The sequence below is a fragment of the Asterias rubens genome, chromosome 17 (genome assembly GCF_902459465.1).
Source record: "Asterias rubens chromosome 17, eAstRub1.3, whole genome shotgun sequence".
Taxonomy (NCBI): Eukaryota; Metazoa; Echinodermata; class Asteroidea; order Forcipulatida; family Asteriidae; genus Asterias; species Asterias rubens.
The window spans coordinates 2,856,953-2,871,650 of record NC_047078.1 but is presented as its reverse complement, the minus strand read 5'-3'; the positions used below and the strand labels follow the sequence as shown (position 1 = coordinate 2,871,650).

Here is a 14,698-nt window from a genome sequence, read left to right as displayed (position 1 = left end):
GCGGCGTGTCATTTGCACTCAACCAAGCGATCTTGCCTCAAAATATTGATCAAAACAAAAAATTGCAAATATAAATATGATAGAAGAGAGTGTGCATCAAAGTGAAACCAACATGCAGAATTGTAAATAACATACCGCCGACGGCCTTTGGTTTGTGATCTACGTTGGTGTTTACCAGGGGCGTCACCATGGTAATATTAAAGGGGGCGGGTTGGGGCGACACAGCTTTGAATCTTAGGGATGCACCTCACTAATATTTTGTAGGCCCTCGAAATATTCAGTTCTGGACAGTTTTGAGAAAAGGGATACAGAATACAAAATTGGTTTCAATTCAGACCCACCCCGAACTCATTAAGAGATAGTCATTACATGTTGTTACAGCAAACCTTTCCATATCGTTTTGCCACCATGTAAAGTTTCAAATCCTACTTAACAATAATACTGACTCGTTGGTTAAAAAACAAAATATCACAATCTGTGTGTGTTTTAGTTAAACAACCATGGGCTATTTAAAACACATTGTTTTATGGCAATTTGTCCTCATTCCGATCGGATAGAAGCTGTAGTGTACAACGTTTGGGTGGGAAAGAGAAGGAAATGTTACAAGAAAGACCAACAGTTTTTGGAACGAAATCAGAAATTTCTGTCTTCGTTTTGGTTTGTTGTCAAAGCGTATCAACGGTATGTTTCAGAGACGTAACATCGTTACAGCGCTGCAGTAATTTTCAAAATATTTCCAGGGAAGTTTTCCTCCATGACCAACTTCAGACCTCGTTCGTTGCATGCAAATCTGTGATCATTGTCACTCTTACCATTGTTATATGACAGCCTTAATTAAAGCTGCCTTACTTTCGTTGTTATTATTTGATGAGAAAAATAAGGGACGCCAGTATGAGTCAAGGTCTAATTTATAGTATTTCCTTGTTTTTGTCTGTAAATGCTTTAAATACTGAGCTAGTTAAGATAAATAACTGGCCGCCTTGCAAACAAGTTGTCAGTTAATTTACTCAAGACTAATTATATAATATTTTGTTCAAGACAGCAAAAATACATTCGACATTCCAATATTCTTTTGAATGGCACCATTCTCAACCGACTAAAGCATACAAAATTCCTAGGAATACATATAGACGAAAACCTTTCAATGTTTTGGCAGGTAAAGTTTCTAAAAACATTGACGTTATGAATAAATTGACGTTTGTTCTACCCACAAGTATTCTGTTAACAATATGTAATTCTCTCATCTTATCGTATTTAAACTATGCAATAATTAACTAATCAATCACACAGTAAAATTCTCACTCTCCTTCAAAAGAAAGTTGTTCGAATTATTAGTCAAACTGGATACTTGGAATTGGATCACGCTACGCCACTGTTTCTAGCCTTAAAAGTCCTTAAATTTAAGTTTAGGTAAATTCATGTATAATACAAAAGTGGCTCTTTGCCTAACGAATTTAATGATATTTTTACACCGTGTTCATCAATCCACACTTATTCAACTCTTGCAGTTTCAAAAGGTGAATTGTATACAAAACTCAACCGGACAGCGTTTTCCAAAAACAACATTGTATCTCGTGGCACCCTATTCTGGAACAACCTTAACTCTGATATTAAAAAGTCTCGTTCACTTAATTCATTCTCAAAGAAATTGAAACAGCACCTCTTGAATATGTATTTGTAACTGTAGTATATACACTTTTTTGTACAAAGACTGTGGTGTCGATAATTATTTTTATTGATTAGTCTGGTCTGTGTCATTGTTTGTTTTATGTTTCCGTTTTTGGTTGCTTTTTTTTTTGTTTTCTTTGTCGTCCAAGTCCTTGTCTGTCTCAGGGAAATTATACAAAAGCATTATGCTTAAACTTTTTCCCTACATGTTGACTATTATGTTAATTTTTGTAGTTATTATCTTCAAATTCTATGCATTGCATCTGTCCTTCATTATTATATTAATCGATAATTGTTTCCTATTATATGCTTAAATTGTTATTGTCGACATGAAAATAAATGTTCATTGAATTGAATTGAATTGATATGACTGGTCTTTGACAATTACCGATAGTGTCCAATGTCCAGTGTTTTTAAAGCAATCGCACAACATCGGTAAACAGTATTGTCCAAAGGCCAACACTTAAAAAAGTAAAGCATTTCATGAAATAATATTACAAAGGTTTTCACCATTACCTTCTGTAAACCAAGTTATTTGTACAACCAAGTTATTTGACAATTACCGATAGTGTCCAGTGTCCAGTGTTTTTAAAGCAATCGCACAACATCGGTAAACAGTATTGTCCAAAGGCCAACACTTAAAAAAGTAAAGCATTTCATGAAATAATATTACAAAGGTTTTCACCATTACCTTCTGTAAACCAAGTTATTTGTAAATCTGTAAACTTTTAATTTTCGTTCTCTTCAGAACGTGTCTGCCCAAAAGCTATTATGGTTTCCCAATAATAACAATGAGGGCGCCCTTGCATATTTTATGCAAATCTTTTAGGTCAACAAAAAAATCCCCATTTGCTGCTTCGCGATGAATAGGGGAACCCAAACTAAAGGCTGACGACGGACAAAAAGGGCAAGGGAATCGCAATTATCCCCTTATTTCTGGCTCATAATGGGAGAAATAATGGATTTTTGTGAAAGGAAAACAACTCTTTAACTAGAAGTAGTGAGTTTTGTGGAGTAATTGTTTATATTTTAGAGGTAAGTAGACGATATTTTGAGACGGTTTGTTGGGACGATTTCGATCTACACAGCTGAGTCCGTGTGTTTGACCATGGTTTGACTGTGATGTGTGAACGAACTTTGCAATTCAAAATGGCGACGTATTATAAATATCAAATTAAAAACAAAATGAATTCCTTTTATTATCAAAATCGGTTAACGGTTCGATAATTAAAGTTGATCCTAAATGTATGGTTTACATAATTGATAAGTGTTTCCCTCTGTGCGACTGTGAAAGTGATGATATTGACTAATTTCATTTTTATTTTAACAACGTAAAAAACATGATCAATCGATCGATGTCGGTCACTTCGTACCCAAGTCACTTCGTACCCAAGTCACTTCGTACCCAAGTCACTTCGTACCCAAATTGTCAAACCCAAGTTACTTCGTACCCAAGTCGTTTCGTACCCGAGTAACTTCGTATCTGATAGAAGTGGCAGGCCTTCATTATTTTCTTTCATGACGACACTGATTATATTTCACGGTAGTTAAGAACGACTTGCAGGAAGATCAGAATAAATATTTCTCACTAACCTTTGACTTTCTAAAAAAAAGCGTCCAGTTGTTATTATTGCTGAATTAATGATCTTCACTTTGACGCAATTTTCTCGTGAAGTAATTTTCCACTACAATTTAGTACAATATTTGAATTTGATTTCGAGACCTCAGAATTACCAAAGGTGTCCAGTGTCTTTAAGGGCAAACCATGTAAAGGGACCGTACCTTTTACAGACATTCGAATCGTTCTTATTATTTATTTGTTTTGATTACAGTTTCTACATATATATAATGATGGGCAGAGTGAAACTCATGCCGGTGCTACTGCTGATCCTGTGTCATTTCTGGCATGAGGTGTCGGCAACCGGATGCTCGGGTCTACGAAGGGTAATTCTGGACAGTCTTGAAGGAACAGTCACAGACGGAGAAGGATTTTATGAGGAAAATGCCCATTGTGAATGGCTTATACGAGGTGAGGAGAGCGTAGTTGAGATAATCAAAAGTTCCTTGATCCTCCCAATGGTTTGTTGACCGCAGGGTTATGAGCCAGTGTTTGCTATAAGATGGAAAATTCAAGCGTATTTCACTGGTTAGCTGGGAATTTTGGCTAACAAAAGTGCAAAATGCTTACTCCACATTACTAGGCATTATTCACTCACACAGCTACATGTAGCGCAGAGATTCTGTGCTGGCCCTACTAATCGTACGAGAAGCACAGAATTTGGCAGGAAGCAGAGCCATGAAGTTTGGCCCAGATCTGCCTAATTTTTATCACTTGTAAAAATCGAAAAACTAATTTTGTGGAGACCTACATGCGTTTTGATCTCCATTGTGTGAATCAATTGAGAGCACTTTAAAAAACACTCGACTAACAAATAATTGTTTAGAAAAAAAACCCACCAAAAATTACCACCAGGGACCAAGTTGTTCAAAGTCCTTGTTCAGTTGTAGGAAAGCATCTTCTCTATGGTGTTAAAAGTAGTTTGACTAGTTTCCTGCTAAGCAAACATTAGCAGGGAACCAGTCACAAGCAATTTATTTAATACATGTTGCTTCGGCCGGTAACCCGGTTTCTGCTCGAGTTAAGATTTCTCTTTCATGTCTTTTCTGAGCAGTTATTTCTGCTCTTACGGCCTACATTTTTTTCTGGAGGACTGTGAATTTTCCGATTGAAACTGACAGATAAAAATGCAAATAATCTTTCAATAATCACTAATTCTGTACTTTGCATTGATGATCTGACCTTTAGCCCCTGACCCCAACATGACAATCACTTTGACCTTCTCGGAGTTTGAGACGGAGTGTACATACGACTTCCTGACGATCTACGATGGAGATTCCTTTACCGGGACGGTGCTCGCAACATTCAGCGGCAACTTATTACCGGCACCCATTGTAGCAAAAAGTGGAAACGTGAGTGTTGATTCGTCCTAAACTTAAGCTCCCAGGCCTATAGTCTTTGTTGTACGTTCAAATTGATTGTGGATTGTATTTTGTCGCTGGTGTTTTAAGTAGTTGAGATTGATACCTACAAGTTCCTTCACCGGCACGGTGCGCGCAACATTCAGCGGCAACTCACTACCGGCACCCATTGTAGCAAAAAGTGGAAACATAACTTTGGTTCGCCTTAACTTATGCAGTTCCCAGGCCTGTAGTCTGGTTTGAAAACGTTGGAACGGCCCTGGTCATTTGTGTAAATGTTGGACTCGGTTTTAACATAATTGAGAGGTCACACAAATGTTAAGCTTACGGTGCGTTTACATACTTGTAATCATGTAACCACCGTGAACCATTTCCCAGGAAAAAATTCATCACACAATACTTCATTCTATGTAAATGTTTTGTTTTAAAATAGACTGAGTATGAAGAGATAGTTAATCCGAGCTGCTAAAAATAAATGCAAATTTTTAGATGTTTCCTCTAGAGACAATGACATTGATTTCAATAGAGGAAGTGGTTTTGAAAGGATAGCATCTATCATGACCCGTCAGCTTAGGTTCATGGTGGAATAACCCTCTAATCAAGGATTGAATACCAAAACAGGAAATATTTTTTTAAAAACACAAAGAAAACAAGTGAGGTTTTTTAACGTGGTTTTCAAACTGGGAAGTTGAAGTCACATTGGCTAAGGAATGCAGGCATGCAACTCTTCCGCGTTTCCGCGGAATTCCGCGTTTTATTTTTTTTTCCGGATTTTTTTTTTTTAGCCTTATGTATTCCTGGCATTAACAGTGTACAACTACAATCATGTAAGATAAGCCTAGTACATGCTAAAATGCACCTAAGAGCATAATAAACCTCAACATTTTCTAGGCTACCATTGTGGGTATCATGTCTAGTGGCGTTTCGGCTGCCTCGCTCCGCACTTGCGTTGTGCCTTTGAAAATTTTCCTCTTTTTTTTCAATGGGCAGTTGCATGCCTGGGAATGATAAATTGAGTTCCACTACCATGATATACATCTCTCTAGATAATTTTGCATGACGTCACAATTGTAACCCAAAACGAGGCCATAGGCGCAGCCACTGCAAGTGGTGGTGGACTACGTCTATGGCCTCATTTTGGTGAGAATTGTGACGCCATGCACGAATATTAAGAGAGGTGTGTAGGCCCAGGCCTGATATTTCGCGGAGGCAACAGAGGCGATTGCATCCGTTGCCCCATGCCATTGCCTTGGTGCCCTTGAAAATGCTCCAGTAGAAATTTACAATTTCCTCATAGGGTGCCCTTTGCCAAAGAGAAAATGCCTTGGTGACCTTGCCCTTTCAAAAACAAAGCATATAGCCTTGTGAAGGCCTAACAACGTACAAAGCCTGAGGTACATGTATGCTGGAACTGAAACAGACTATTGGAGCAATGTTTTCCTGATGAATAAATAATGAAAGCAATCGTTGTACGTGTATACATCTAAAATTAAAGAGAAAATAAGGTGACAATTACTCTCCTACATTTGTCATTCTGCTCTTTTTTTCAGATGTTAATTCACTTGTACAGCGACACCAACTACCCTCTGAATGGTACAACAGCCACGTATAAAATACAGAACTGTTCCAATGACTGCTCAGGGCATGGTGTGTGTCAGAACTACCGCTGTGTGTGTGATAATGCTTACGTAGGGGAGTCTTGCGAAAGGGAGTCGTGTCCTTTGGTGTGTGGCTACGCTCAGGATAGGGGTGATTGTGATTTCATGACGATGGTGAGTAACTATCAGTGTTGTTGTAGCTAGACCATTTTTAGTGGGGACTCTAAATTAAATTCAATAAGAAGTACTGGAAGATACTTTTGTTTTTGCTTCCCTTCTACACTTGAAAAAAAGTAGGATATTTGAATTCAAGAAAGTTGTCTGATGTTGAAATGTTTAGCATGTTTAAAGACACTGGACACCATTGGTAATTGTCAAAGACTAGTCTTCGCACTTGGTTTATCTCAAAATATGTATAAAATAACAAACTTGTGAAAATTTGAGCTCAATCGGTCATCGAAGTTTCAAGATAATAATGAAAGAAAAAACACCCTTGTCACACGAAGTTATGTGCATTCAGATGCTTGATTTTGAGACCTCAAATTCTAATTCTGAAATCCATTTTGTTGAAAATTACTGATGTTTCAAAAATTATGTTACTTCAGAGGGAGCCGTTTCTCACAATGTTTTATATTATCAACCTCTCCCCATTACTCGTGACCAAGTAAGGTTTTATTTTGAGTAATTACCAATAGTGTCCACTGCCTTTGAAGGCACTTTTTGAGAACAGATTCCTTTTGGGAAAATTTCAGAAAATTGTCCACCCAAAAATATTTGAATCTTAAAAACGATTCATGCGTTAATCACTTCTCAGATTTGAGGGTTGGCGTCTATTCGTGAATGCTGACACTACCTTTAAAGGCACTGGACACTATTGGTTATTACTCAAAACAGTTGTTTAGCATTAAAACTTACTTGGTAAAAGGCAATGGAAAGCTGTTGATAGTATCAAACATTGTGATAATCGGCTTCCTCTGAAGTAACATAATTTTTGGGAAAGAGGTCATTTCTCACTTGAGGTCTACAAGATGTCCTTTTTCCTAACAAAAAACACAATGTCCACAGATTTATATTAAACTTACACAGTTTGAAGATTATGATAGTAGAAAGCTTCCCTTGAAATTTTACTTACTGAGGTGCTGTAGTTTTTGAGAAATGAGTAAAAGTAATAATTTTCGTCTCAGTTTTAGCATGTAAAAACGTGTTAACCAGTTATGCTATGGATTTGGTATAATATCATAACTGGTTAAGAGGATTTTACATGCTAAAACAATTTTGGTCTCATGAGACCAAAATTATTTTGAGACTTGTTTTACTCATTTCTCAAAAACTACACAACCTCAGCTAGTAATAATTGAAGGGGAGCTTTCCACTATCATTATCTTCAAACTCTGTAAGTTTAATGTAAATCTGTGGACGTTTTGAAAAAGTACCCAAATCCTTTAAATATTAAAATACTTCAGCTGTACCCTTTTCTAGGCATCTGTTTTTTCTTCAGTTATTCTTTTGCAACTTCGATGACCAATTGAATCAAAATTTTCACAGATTTGTTATTTTATGCTTATGTTGGGATACACTAAGTGAGAATACTGGTCTTTGACAATTACCACTAGTGTCCAGTGTCTTTAACAAGTGAATAAAAATTGTCATTCCAGGTGCAGAAATGCAGTTGTCGTAAAGGTTTCGTCGGGGAGGGGTGCAGCCTGTCAACTACTAACAACACGAACTGGGGCGATACGTTGCTTGTTTCCTCTGGGATTGCCACCGTCTTTGAGGCAAGGACGGGACACACCGCGGAGTATCACGACACCACCGACAGCCTCTGGGTTTTTGGAGGTTAGTAGATTGCAGAGGGGGAAATTTTTAGACTTGATCTGAGCTGAGAAATGTTTGTTATGTCTGCAAAAGCAGTTGTTATTTTTTAAAAATACATAAAGGTTTACCTTTGTACATGTTTGCCGCACTTTCTTGGCATTTAAAAGTTGAATATGCTAATTTGGTAGGTGGTCTTGCTCGAGTGTGTTCTTTTTTTTGTGACAGTTTTTTTAGCTAATGTCTTATAGACGATATCACATGTTTACAAAAGAGCCTGGACTTCCTGCAGGCAGGATTTGTACACAGCCTAATGGAAGGAATCATAAAATCTTATATTGTATGGAGATTGCACTGTCTAATTCTTATCAACTTTTGATATGATGAAAAGACTAAAATCTCAATACTTGTCGAGCTTTTACTTTCATAATTCTTTGATTTGTGTGGAAATTATGACACAAAATGTCAACTTGTCAATGTGTAGTATTACTGAAAGAATGTACAAGGTCACACTTATTGTAAACAAAGTTTACATGGTCTATATAATGTTCTATCATAGATTCTACTTTGTAACTAGTCTCCTGACGATGACTAAAGCACGCTAGTCGAAACGTTGAGACCAATTTCAGAACTGACTCCGCGGCAGTACAGTTAATTACGATCCTATAAGCTAAAGTAGTAGTCCAGTCTAATTTCTATACCATCCGCTCTGGTAATAGTTAAATAAGGTGGACAGTTCTTTTCAGAACTGAGAAGTCTCCCGAACCTCCGATTATCTACTCCACGGCAGTAGAATAAAGCAAGACAGTTCCCTAAGAACAACTCTACCTGGCAAGTAGATACACACATGGTGTTACCGCAAACCAAATTATACATTGATACCTCACCATGCAATGCCTCAAATCCTATAAACTAGATCCTACATATATAGGCTATCTATCGCTAAGCAATAACGGCTATGTAGAGCAGAAAGAAAAAACTGATGCAGGCACAACTCGGTGGATCAAAAGAAGGTAGATACTGTAGCTCATCAACCAGAATGAGTTCCGGCACAGGCTCGCTCATGAGAGATGAGACCAATTCTGGCAGTGATTTATACTTGTAAATACTTTGTTTTATTTTGTGGTTTATTCATTTACAATTGATTTGCTGTTGTTTTTCATTGGTTTTGTACACTTAGTCTATACCATACTGATTGGTTCATAAATATTTGTTTGACCTCTGACCTCAGGTTACGACCTCAACGGCGTACTGGGTGACCTTGTGAGGTTTAACTTCACCTCCAACCAATGGGAACAAGTTGCGCCTGCTTCTGCTATGCAGCCGGTAAGTCTTAAGGGGATTGAAGGATAAAACCATCTTAGTATTTCTTGATAAATTATATCATTTAAATTTGAATCTTGAATTAGTTATCACTCTAATCAGTGTATTTTGCCTGGTGTTTGGTTTTGAACGTGTAACATGATATGCCTCCACGGAATCAGTGTATTATGTTTTATGCATAGTAATGCATAGCTTTGTGATAGGAGTCTTTGTAAAAGACTCTGCTCGGATCAAAACATTAAGCCAGTAAAATGTTGATGTAATATATGTAGACTAATCTCTATGACTGTCCTTGGATTTCGTGCATTGATGAAGTAATAATTCAAAATTGTTATACCACAAATATTTTTACTATCTGACGCTAGACTGGTCGCTATGCCCACTCCATGGTTCTCTACGATGACGAGTTGGTTATCTTCGGGGGCATTCTAGCGAACGGCTCCCTCACCAACGAGCTCTGGTCATTTGATCTCCTCACCTTGATGTGGCACCTGCTGCCCGCAGGGAGTGATGCTCAGTCCACTCCACCGGGACTAGCGGATCACTCGGGGACCATCGTCAACTTCTCTCATCTGTTTGTTTTTGGTGGTAAGTTGTCGTAATATATATATATTTTTTTTCGATCCGAAGAGTAAGTTTGATGCCATTTAGAAACAAGAATCTGTAAAAATTTTGTTTTGTTGGTGAAGAGAATGATTGAATATTCTAAATTTGATTTTTGTTTTGAGAAAGGGGGGGGGGACATACGGAAATTGAAAATAAAGACGGCTGGATCAAAGAACTTAAATAAAAAGAGATAACAGTTTTAAAACATTGATAATTTTGAACTACTCCTGTTTGAAGGTTACTCTGATGTGCGAATCAGTCTTGCAAAGCAAAGTGTGATGTCCCAATGTAAATCACACTTAACCATTTATTCTGTGTCCTTAAGATGAGATGAAAATAATGAATGATGAAGCTCCTTGAACTGTATTACTAAGTGACAGATGTGAGTGCTATATAAGAGGACACTACAGAGGTTTTGCAAGCGTACGTACACAGATACTAATACATCGACACTTTGTGTGTTCGCGTGACGCGTGTCCGTGGCTATCGTATTTTGCATTCACGTTAGCAACGGATACGGGAGCTAATACAAGTCGTGGAACAACGGATACTGTTTTGCAGACTTTTAGTTGTATTTGTCCCAGAGCAAAAACATTTACCACAGAATGGCTTTCACTGGTATTGTGCTTGATACGGATAGGCATTGTTAGTCATTTGCAAGCAAAAAGATGAGAAAATGCAGTGTATAAAACACGGGGTCTCTATCGGTCCTGTTTGTCAAAAATAAACACTCATGATAAATATGCGAGCGCACTCAAGTGAAACATACTTATAGTTTGCGAAACAAATTCCAACACGCGGCTGACGTGAACGGATACGGATATCGTACGGCTATTGTATCCGTGTCTGCTTCGCACGCTTGCGAAACCTCTCTACTATTAGTTAACAGATACAAGTTCAAAGTTTACCCCTGTTTGGCGGCCGATAATTTATTAACTCTTGAATCTTGCAGGGCGGAGTCAGGGGTCCAACTTTGAAGATATCATCTACAAGTATGACCTTATCTTGAGGTCAGGTTGGGAGGTCATCAGCCCCCTTGGAGGTCGTGAAGCTGATGTTAGGGTCAGGGGTCACAGCACGGTGTTCCATCTGGATTCAAAATCGCTCATCGTATTTGGAGGTTTCCGACCAACTTCCTCAAGGTAACTAAATTTGTTGACATCCGTAAAAAATTCTTATATCTGAATTTTGTAATGATCTGTTTATAGTAGTGTGTGTTTATTTCTCACTCCCATGCACAATGTTGATCGCAATACAAGCCTGTGTGTGGATTTGGTTTTTCAGTCTTTACCTGATTGCATGGCTCCCCCCCCCCAAACAACAACTTAAACTGAGCATTTCTTTTTTTAATTACATGTAGATGGAAATTTGCATCGGGGATAAACACATGTGTGTTATCACTGTATACTTTCCTGAGCTTGGCGAACAAATCACGGGTATACTAATACTCTGGTGGGATTCGAACCCTTGACCAATGCAATTCTAGAGCAGTGTCTTGCCAACTTAACATTTTTATCTTTTTTCTTATTCATCCTGTTATTTGCGCGAGTTGTGCTGTTAGATGTGTAATGAGTAAACAAATGAAATTCTTGTTTTTTAGGTTCAGCGATCGCTCTGCCGACATTTATGCATTCCATGTTGAGAAGCGTTACTGGATGAAGTGGGCAGTGGAGGAGACTGGCGCCCCCATGGGACGCACCTTCCATAGCGCAAGCATCATCGGTAACTACATGGTGGTGTTCGGTAAGTCACTGTTTGGATTGCTCCTGTCTCTTGAAATTCAGGTTCAGGCTTCTTTCTATACCATTTGTACATGTACATGTACTACAATTATAGAACTTAAATTCTAAACTTGAGGTCTCGGAAAATTACTTCTTTCTCGAAATTTATGGCACTTCAGAGGGAGCCATTTCTCACAATGTTTTATACCATCAATCTCTCCCCATTACTTGTTACCAAGTGAGGTTTTATGCTGATTATTATTTTGAGTAATTACCAATAGTGTCCACTGCCTTTAAAGACACTGGACACTATTTGTAATTGTCAATGACCAGTCTTCACACTTGCTGTATCTCGACATATGCATAAAATAACGAACCTGTGAAAATTTTAGCTCAATCGGTCGTCAAAGTTGCGAGATAATAATGAAAGAAAAAAACACCCTTGTCACACGAAGTTGTGTACGTTCAGATGCTTGATTTCGAGACCTCAAGTTCTAAATCTGAGGTCTCGAAATCAAATTCGTGGAAAATTACTTCTTTCTTGAAAACTACTCCACTTCAGAGGGAGCCATTTCTCACAATGTTTTATACTACCAACCTCTCCCCATTACTCGTTACCAAGTAAGGTTTTATGCTAACACATATTTTGAGTAATTACTAATAGTGTCCACTGCCTTTAAGGTGTGTTGTTCATATTTACAAACATGTACCTCTATTGGTTAGTTGAGTTATGTGTCCTTTGCTTTCCACAGGTGGTAACGTTCATGAACATTATATCAGACCAGAAGAGCACTACCCATCCACGCATGAACGCTGTTATGACGACAAGGTTGAACTTTTTCATCTCGGTTGTCACAAATGGGTGAACTTTGACACAATAGCAAGCAGCTTCCAATGTAAGTTTCTTATCGCCATAGCAATGACAGTATAACAAGCAATAATAAAAAATATAGTATTTATAATTTTGTTGAAACATTGACATGTCCTTTGAAGAGTAAGTTCAAGCCTCACTGATCTTTCTTATCTCACTTTGTAGCTTCTGCTGACTCGCCACATGTACACACTACCAGTAGAGGGCGCTTTGGTCACGCCGCGGCAGTCCGGGACGGCAGCACGCTCTTGATTGTCGGAGGGTACAGTGGGGTAGTCTTGGGTGACCTCATAGCAGTCAGGATGCCTGGCACAGTGGCGGTTAACTCCAAGGTGGGCGGCTCGGTCCTTGACAACTGTCTGTTGCATTCGAGGTAAGTAGCAGTCGGGGAAAAGAGACGGCAAGACAAGGCTCAAGGCTGTGATTTGGTTTTTTTTCCTCCAGATTTGAGGTTTGCTTTTATTGATCTCCTTTTGCCTTCAGATTTCCTTAAAAAGTTTGTTGATACCTTTTGTAGATCAAGTGTTTGAACATAACATGATCCCTACCTACTGTGAATTAAAGGCAGTGGACACTATTGGTAGATGTCAAACATCAGTCTTCTCACTTGCTGTATCTCAACATATGCATAAAATAACAAACCTGTGAAAATTTGAGCTCAATCGGTCGTCAAAGTTGAGAGATAATAATGAAAGAAAAAACACCCTTGTCACACGCAGTTGTGTGGGTTCAGATGCTTGATTTCGAGACCTCAATTTCTAAACCTGAGGTCTCGAAATCAAATTGAAAACTACGTCACATCAGAGGGAGCCGTTTCTCACAATGTTTTATACTATCAACCTCTCCCCATTACTCGTTACCAAGTAAGGTTTTATGCTAATAAATAATTTGAGTAATTACCAACAGTGTCCACTGCCTTTAACATATTATTAATATAGTCTACCTGTGAAAGTTACTGCTTCATTTAATGTCAAGGTTTTGAGAAAAAAGGTGAAAATTATAAGAGCAATGTTCTCAGAAGGTCGCGTAAATCCGTTGTACATAATATAATTATCAAAGTCTTATATAGCGCATGTATCTACCAAACAAGGTACTCAAGGCGCTGAGTATATATACAAACTTTCTGAAAGATAGGTTATTGCAGTGATGGATTCTGAGACCCAAATATGTAGCACTTATATGGGTTTACAAGGTGCTAAAATAATTTTCATCTCACAAAAAGTACAGAAACCTCAGCAAGTAATTACTTGCACAAATTTGTGTGCTTTCAGATGCCTTTGGGGACAAAACTGTTTATTTTCTGCCTTTTTGTTTGTGTAGTGAATCCACCTGCGTAAGTGATCCTAACTGTGGTTGGTGCGCGAATGACGATGCATGCCTGGGCTACTCAAGACAGAGCGTAAGTTTGCTTGTTTTTAAATTTAAGAAACCCCTGACCCTACCACACCTTACACTTAATGGCACTATGAGTACTGCAGCCATGCTATTCCACCATGCTAGGAGTGTTCACTTGTCGTGGCAAAGAGATGGTCATGCTGGAAAAATTCCCTTTAAATATTTTTGCTTGAAGTACAATATTTTTTCAGAAATGAATTAGTAAAATTGTAAGTTATGTTCACTTGAGACCGAAACTTGATACTCATGTCCTTAAGCAAGGCACATAATCATTATTGCTCTTTTCTTTGGATGGGATGACGCAGTTGGTACAGTTTGCTGTGTACATGTGTATAGCACATAAAAGAACCCAGTTACACTTTGGATATATATTAACACAATACATTTTCAAGTTGAAACAAGTCAACAGATACAGCATCACTGAATGGGATAGCGCCCCCAAACATTGATTATTTCCTAAATGTTATATTATTTTTCAAAAAATTAAAATATCTCTCTTTCTTTTTGCTTCCCTGTAAAGTCTTGCTCGAATGCCGATACTTTTGTCCTCGGAGACTGCCCAAGCATCTGCAGCAGCCTGGTTTCCTGTGAGTCCTGTATCATCTGGGGTCAAGGGGTCACCGTCAATGACCCCTCGAGGTCAAGGGTCAATGAGCAGTGTGGCTGGTGCGTTCAGGAGAGACAGTGCTACCAACTGGGAGGTACGGAATAAATATAAAACTCAA

General features: G+C 38.2%; 1 protein-coding gene across 1 annotated transcript in view; it reads left to right on the top strand.

Moving 5' to 3' along the window:
- The first annotated feature begins 2,541 nt into the window (after positions 1-2,541).
- The window catches only part of LOC117301369 (multiple epidermal growth factor-like domains protein 8), a 49,835-nt gene continuing 37,678 nt past the window's right edge, over positions 2,542-14,698 (top strand). The window contains exons 1-13 of the mRNA XM_033785302.1: positions 2,542-2,703; positions 3,501-3,697; positions 4,475-4,638; positions 6,198-6,419; positions 7,901-8,081; positions 9,289-9,383; positions 9,746-9,968; positions 10,939-11,128; positions 11,587-11,729; positions 12,460-12,603; positions 12,744-12,951; positions 13,899-13,977; positions 14,494-14,674. Coding sequence (XP_033641193.1) covers positions 3,517-3,697; positions 4,475-4,638; positions 6,198-6,419; positions 7,901-8,081; positions 9,289-9,383; positions 9,746-9,968; positions 10,939-11,128; positions 11,587-11,729; positions 12,460-12,603; positions 12,744-12,951; positions 13,899-13,977; positions 14,494-14,674 — 2,011 coding nt within the window. The 5' untranslated portion in view covers positions 2,542-2,703; positions 3,501-3,516. The remainder of the gene's footprint in view (positions 2,704-3,500; positions 3,698-4,474; positions 4,639-6,197; positions 6,420-7,900; positions 8,082-9,288; positions 9,384-9,745; positions 9,969-10,938; positions 11,129-11,586; positions 11,730-12,459; positions 12,604-12,743; positions 12,952-13,898; positions 13,978-14,493; positions 14,675-14,698) is intronic.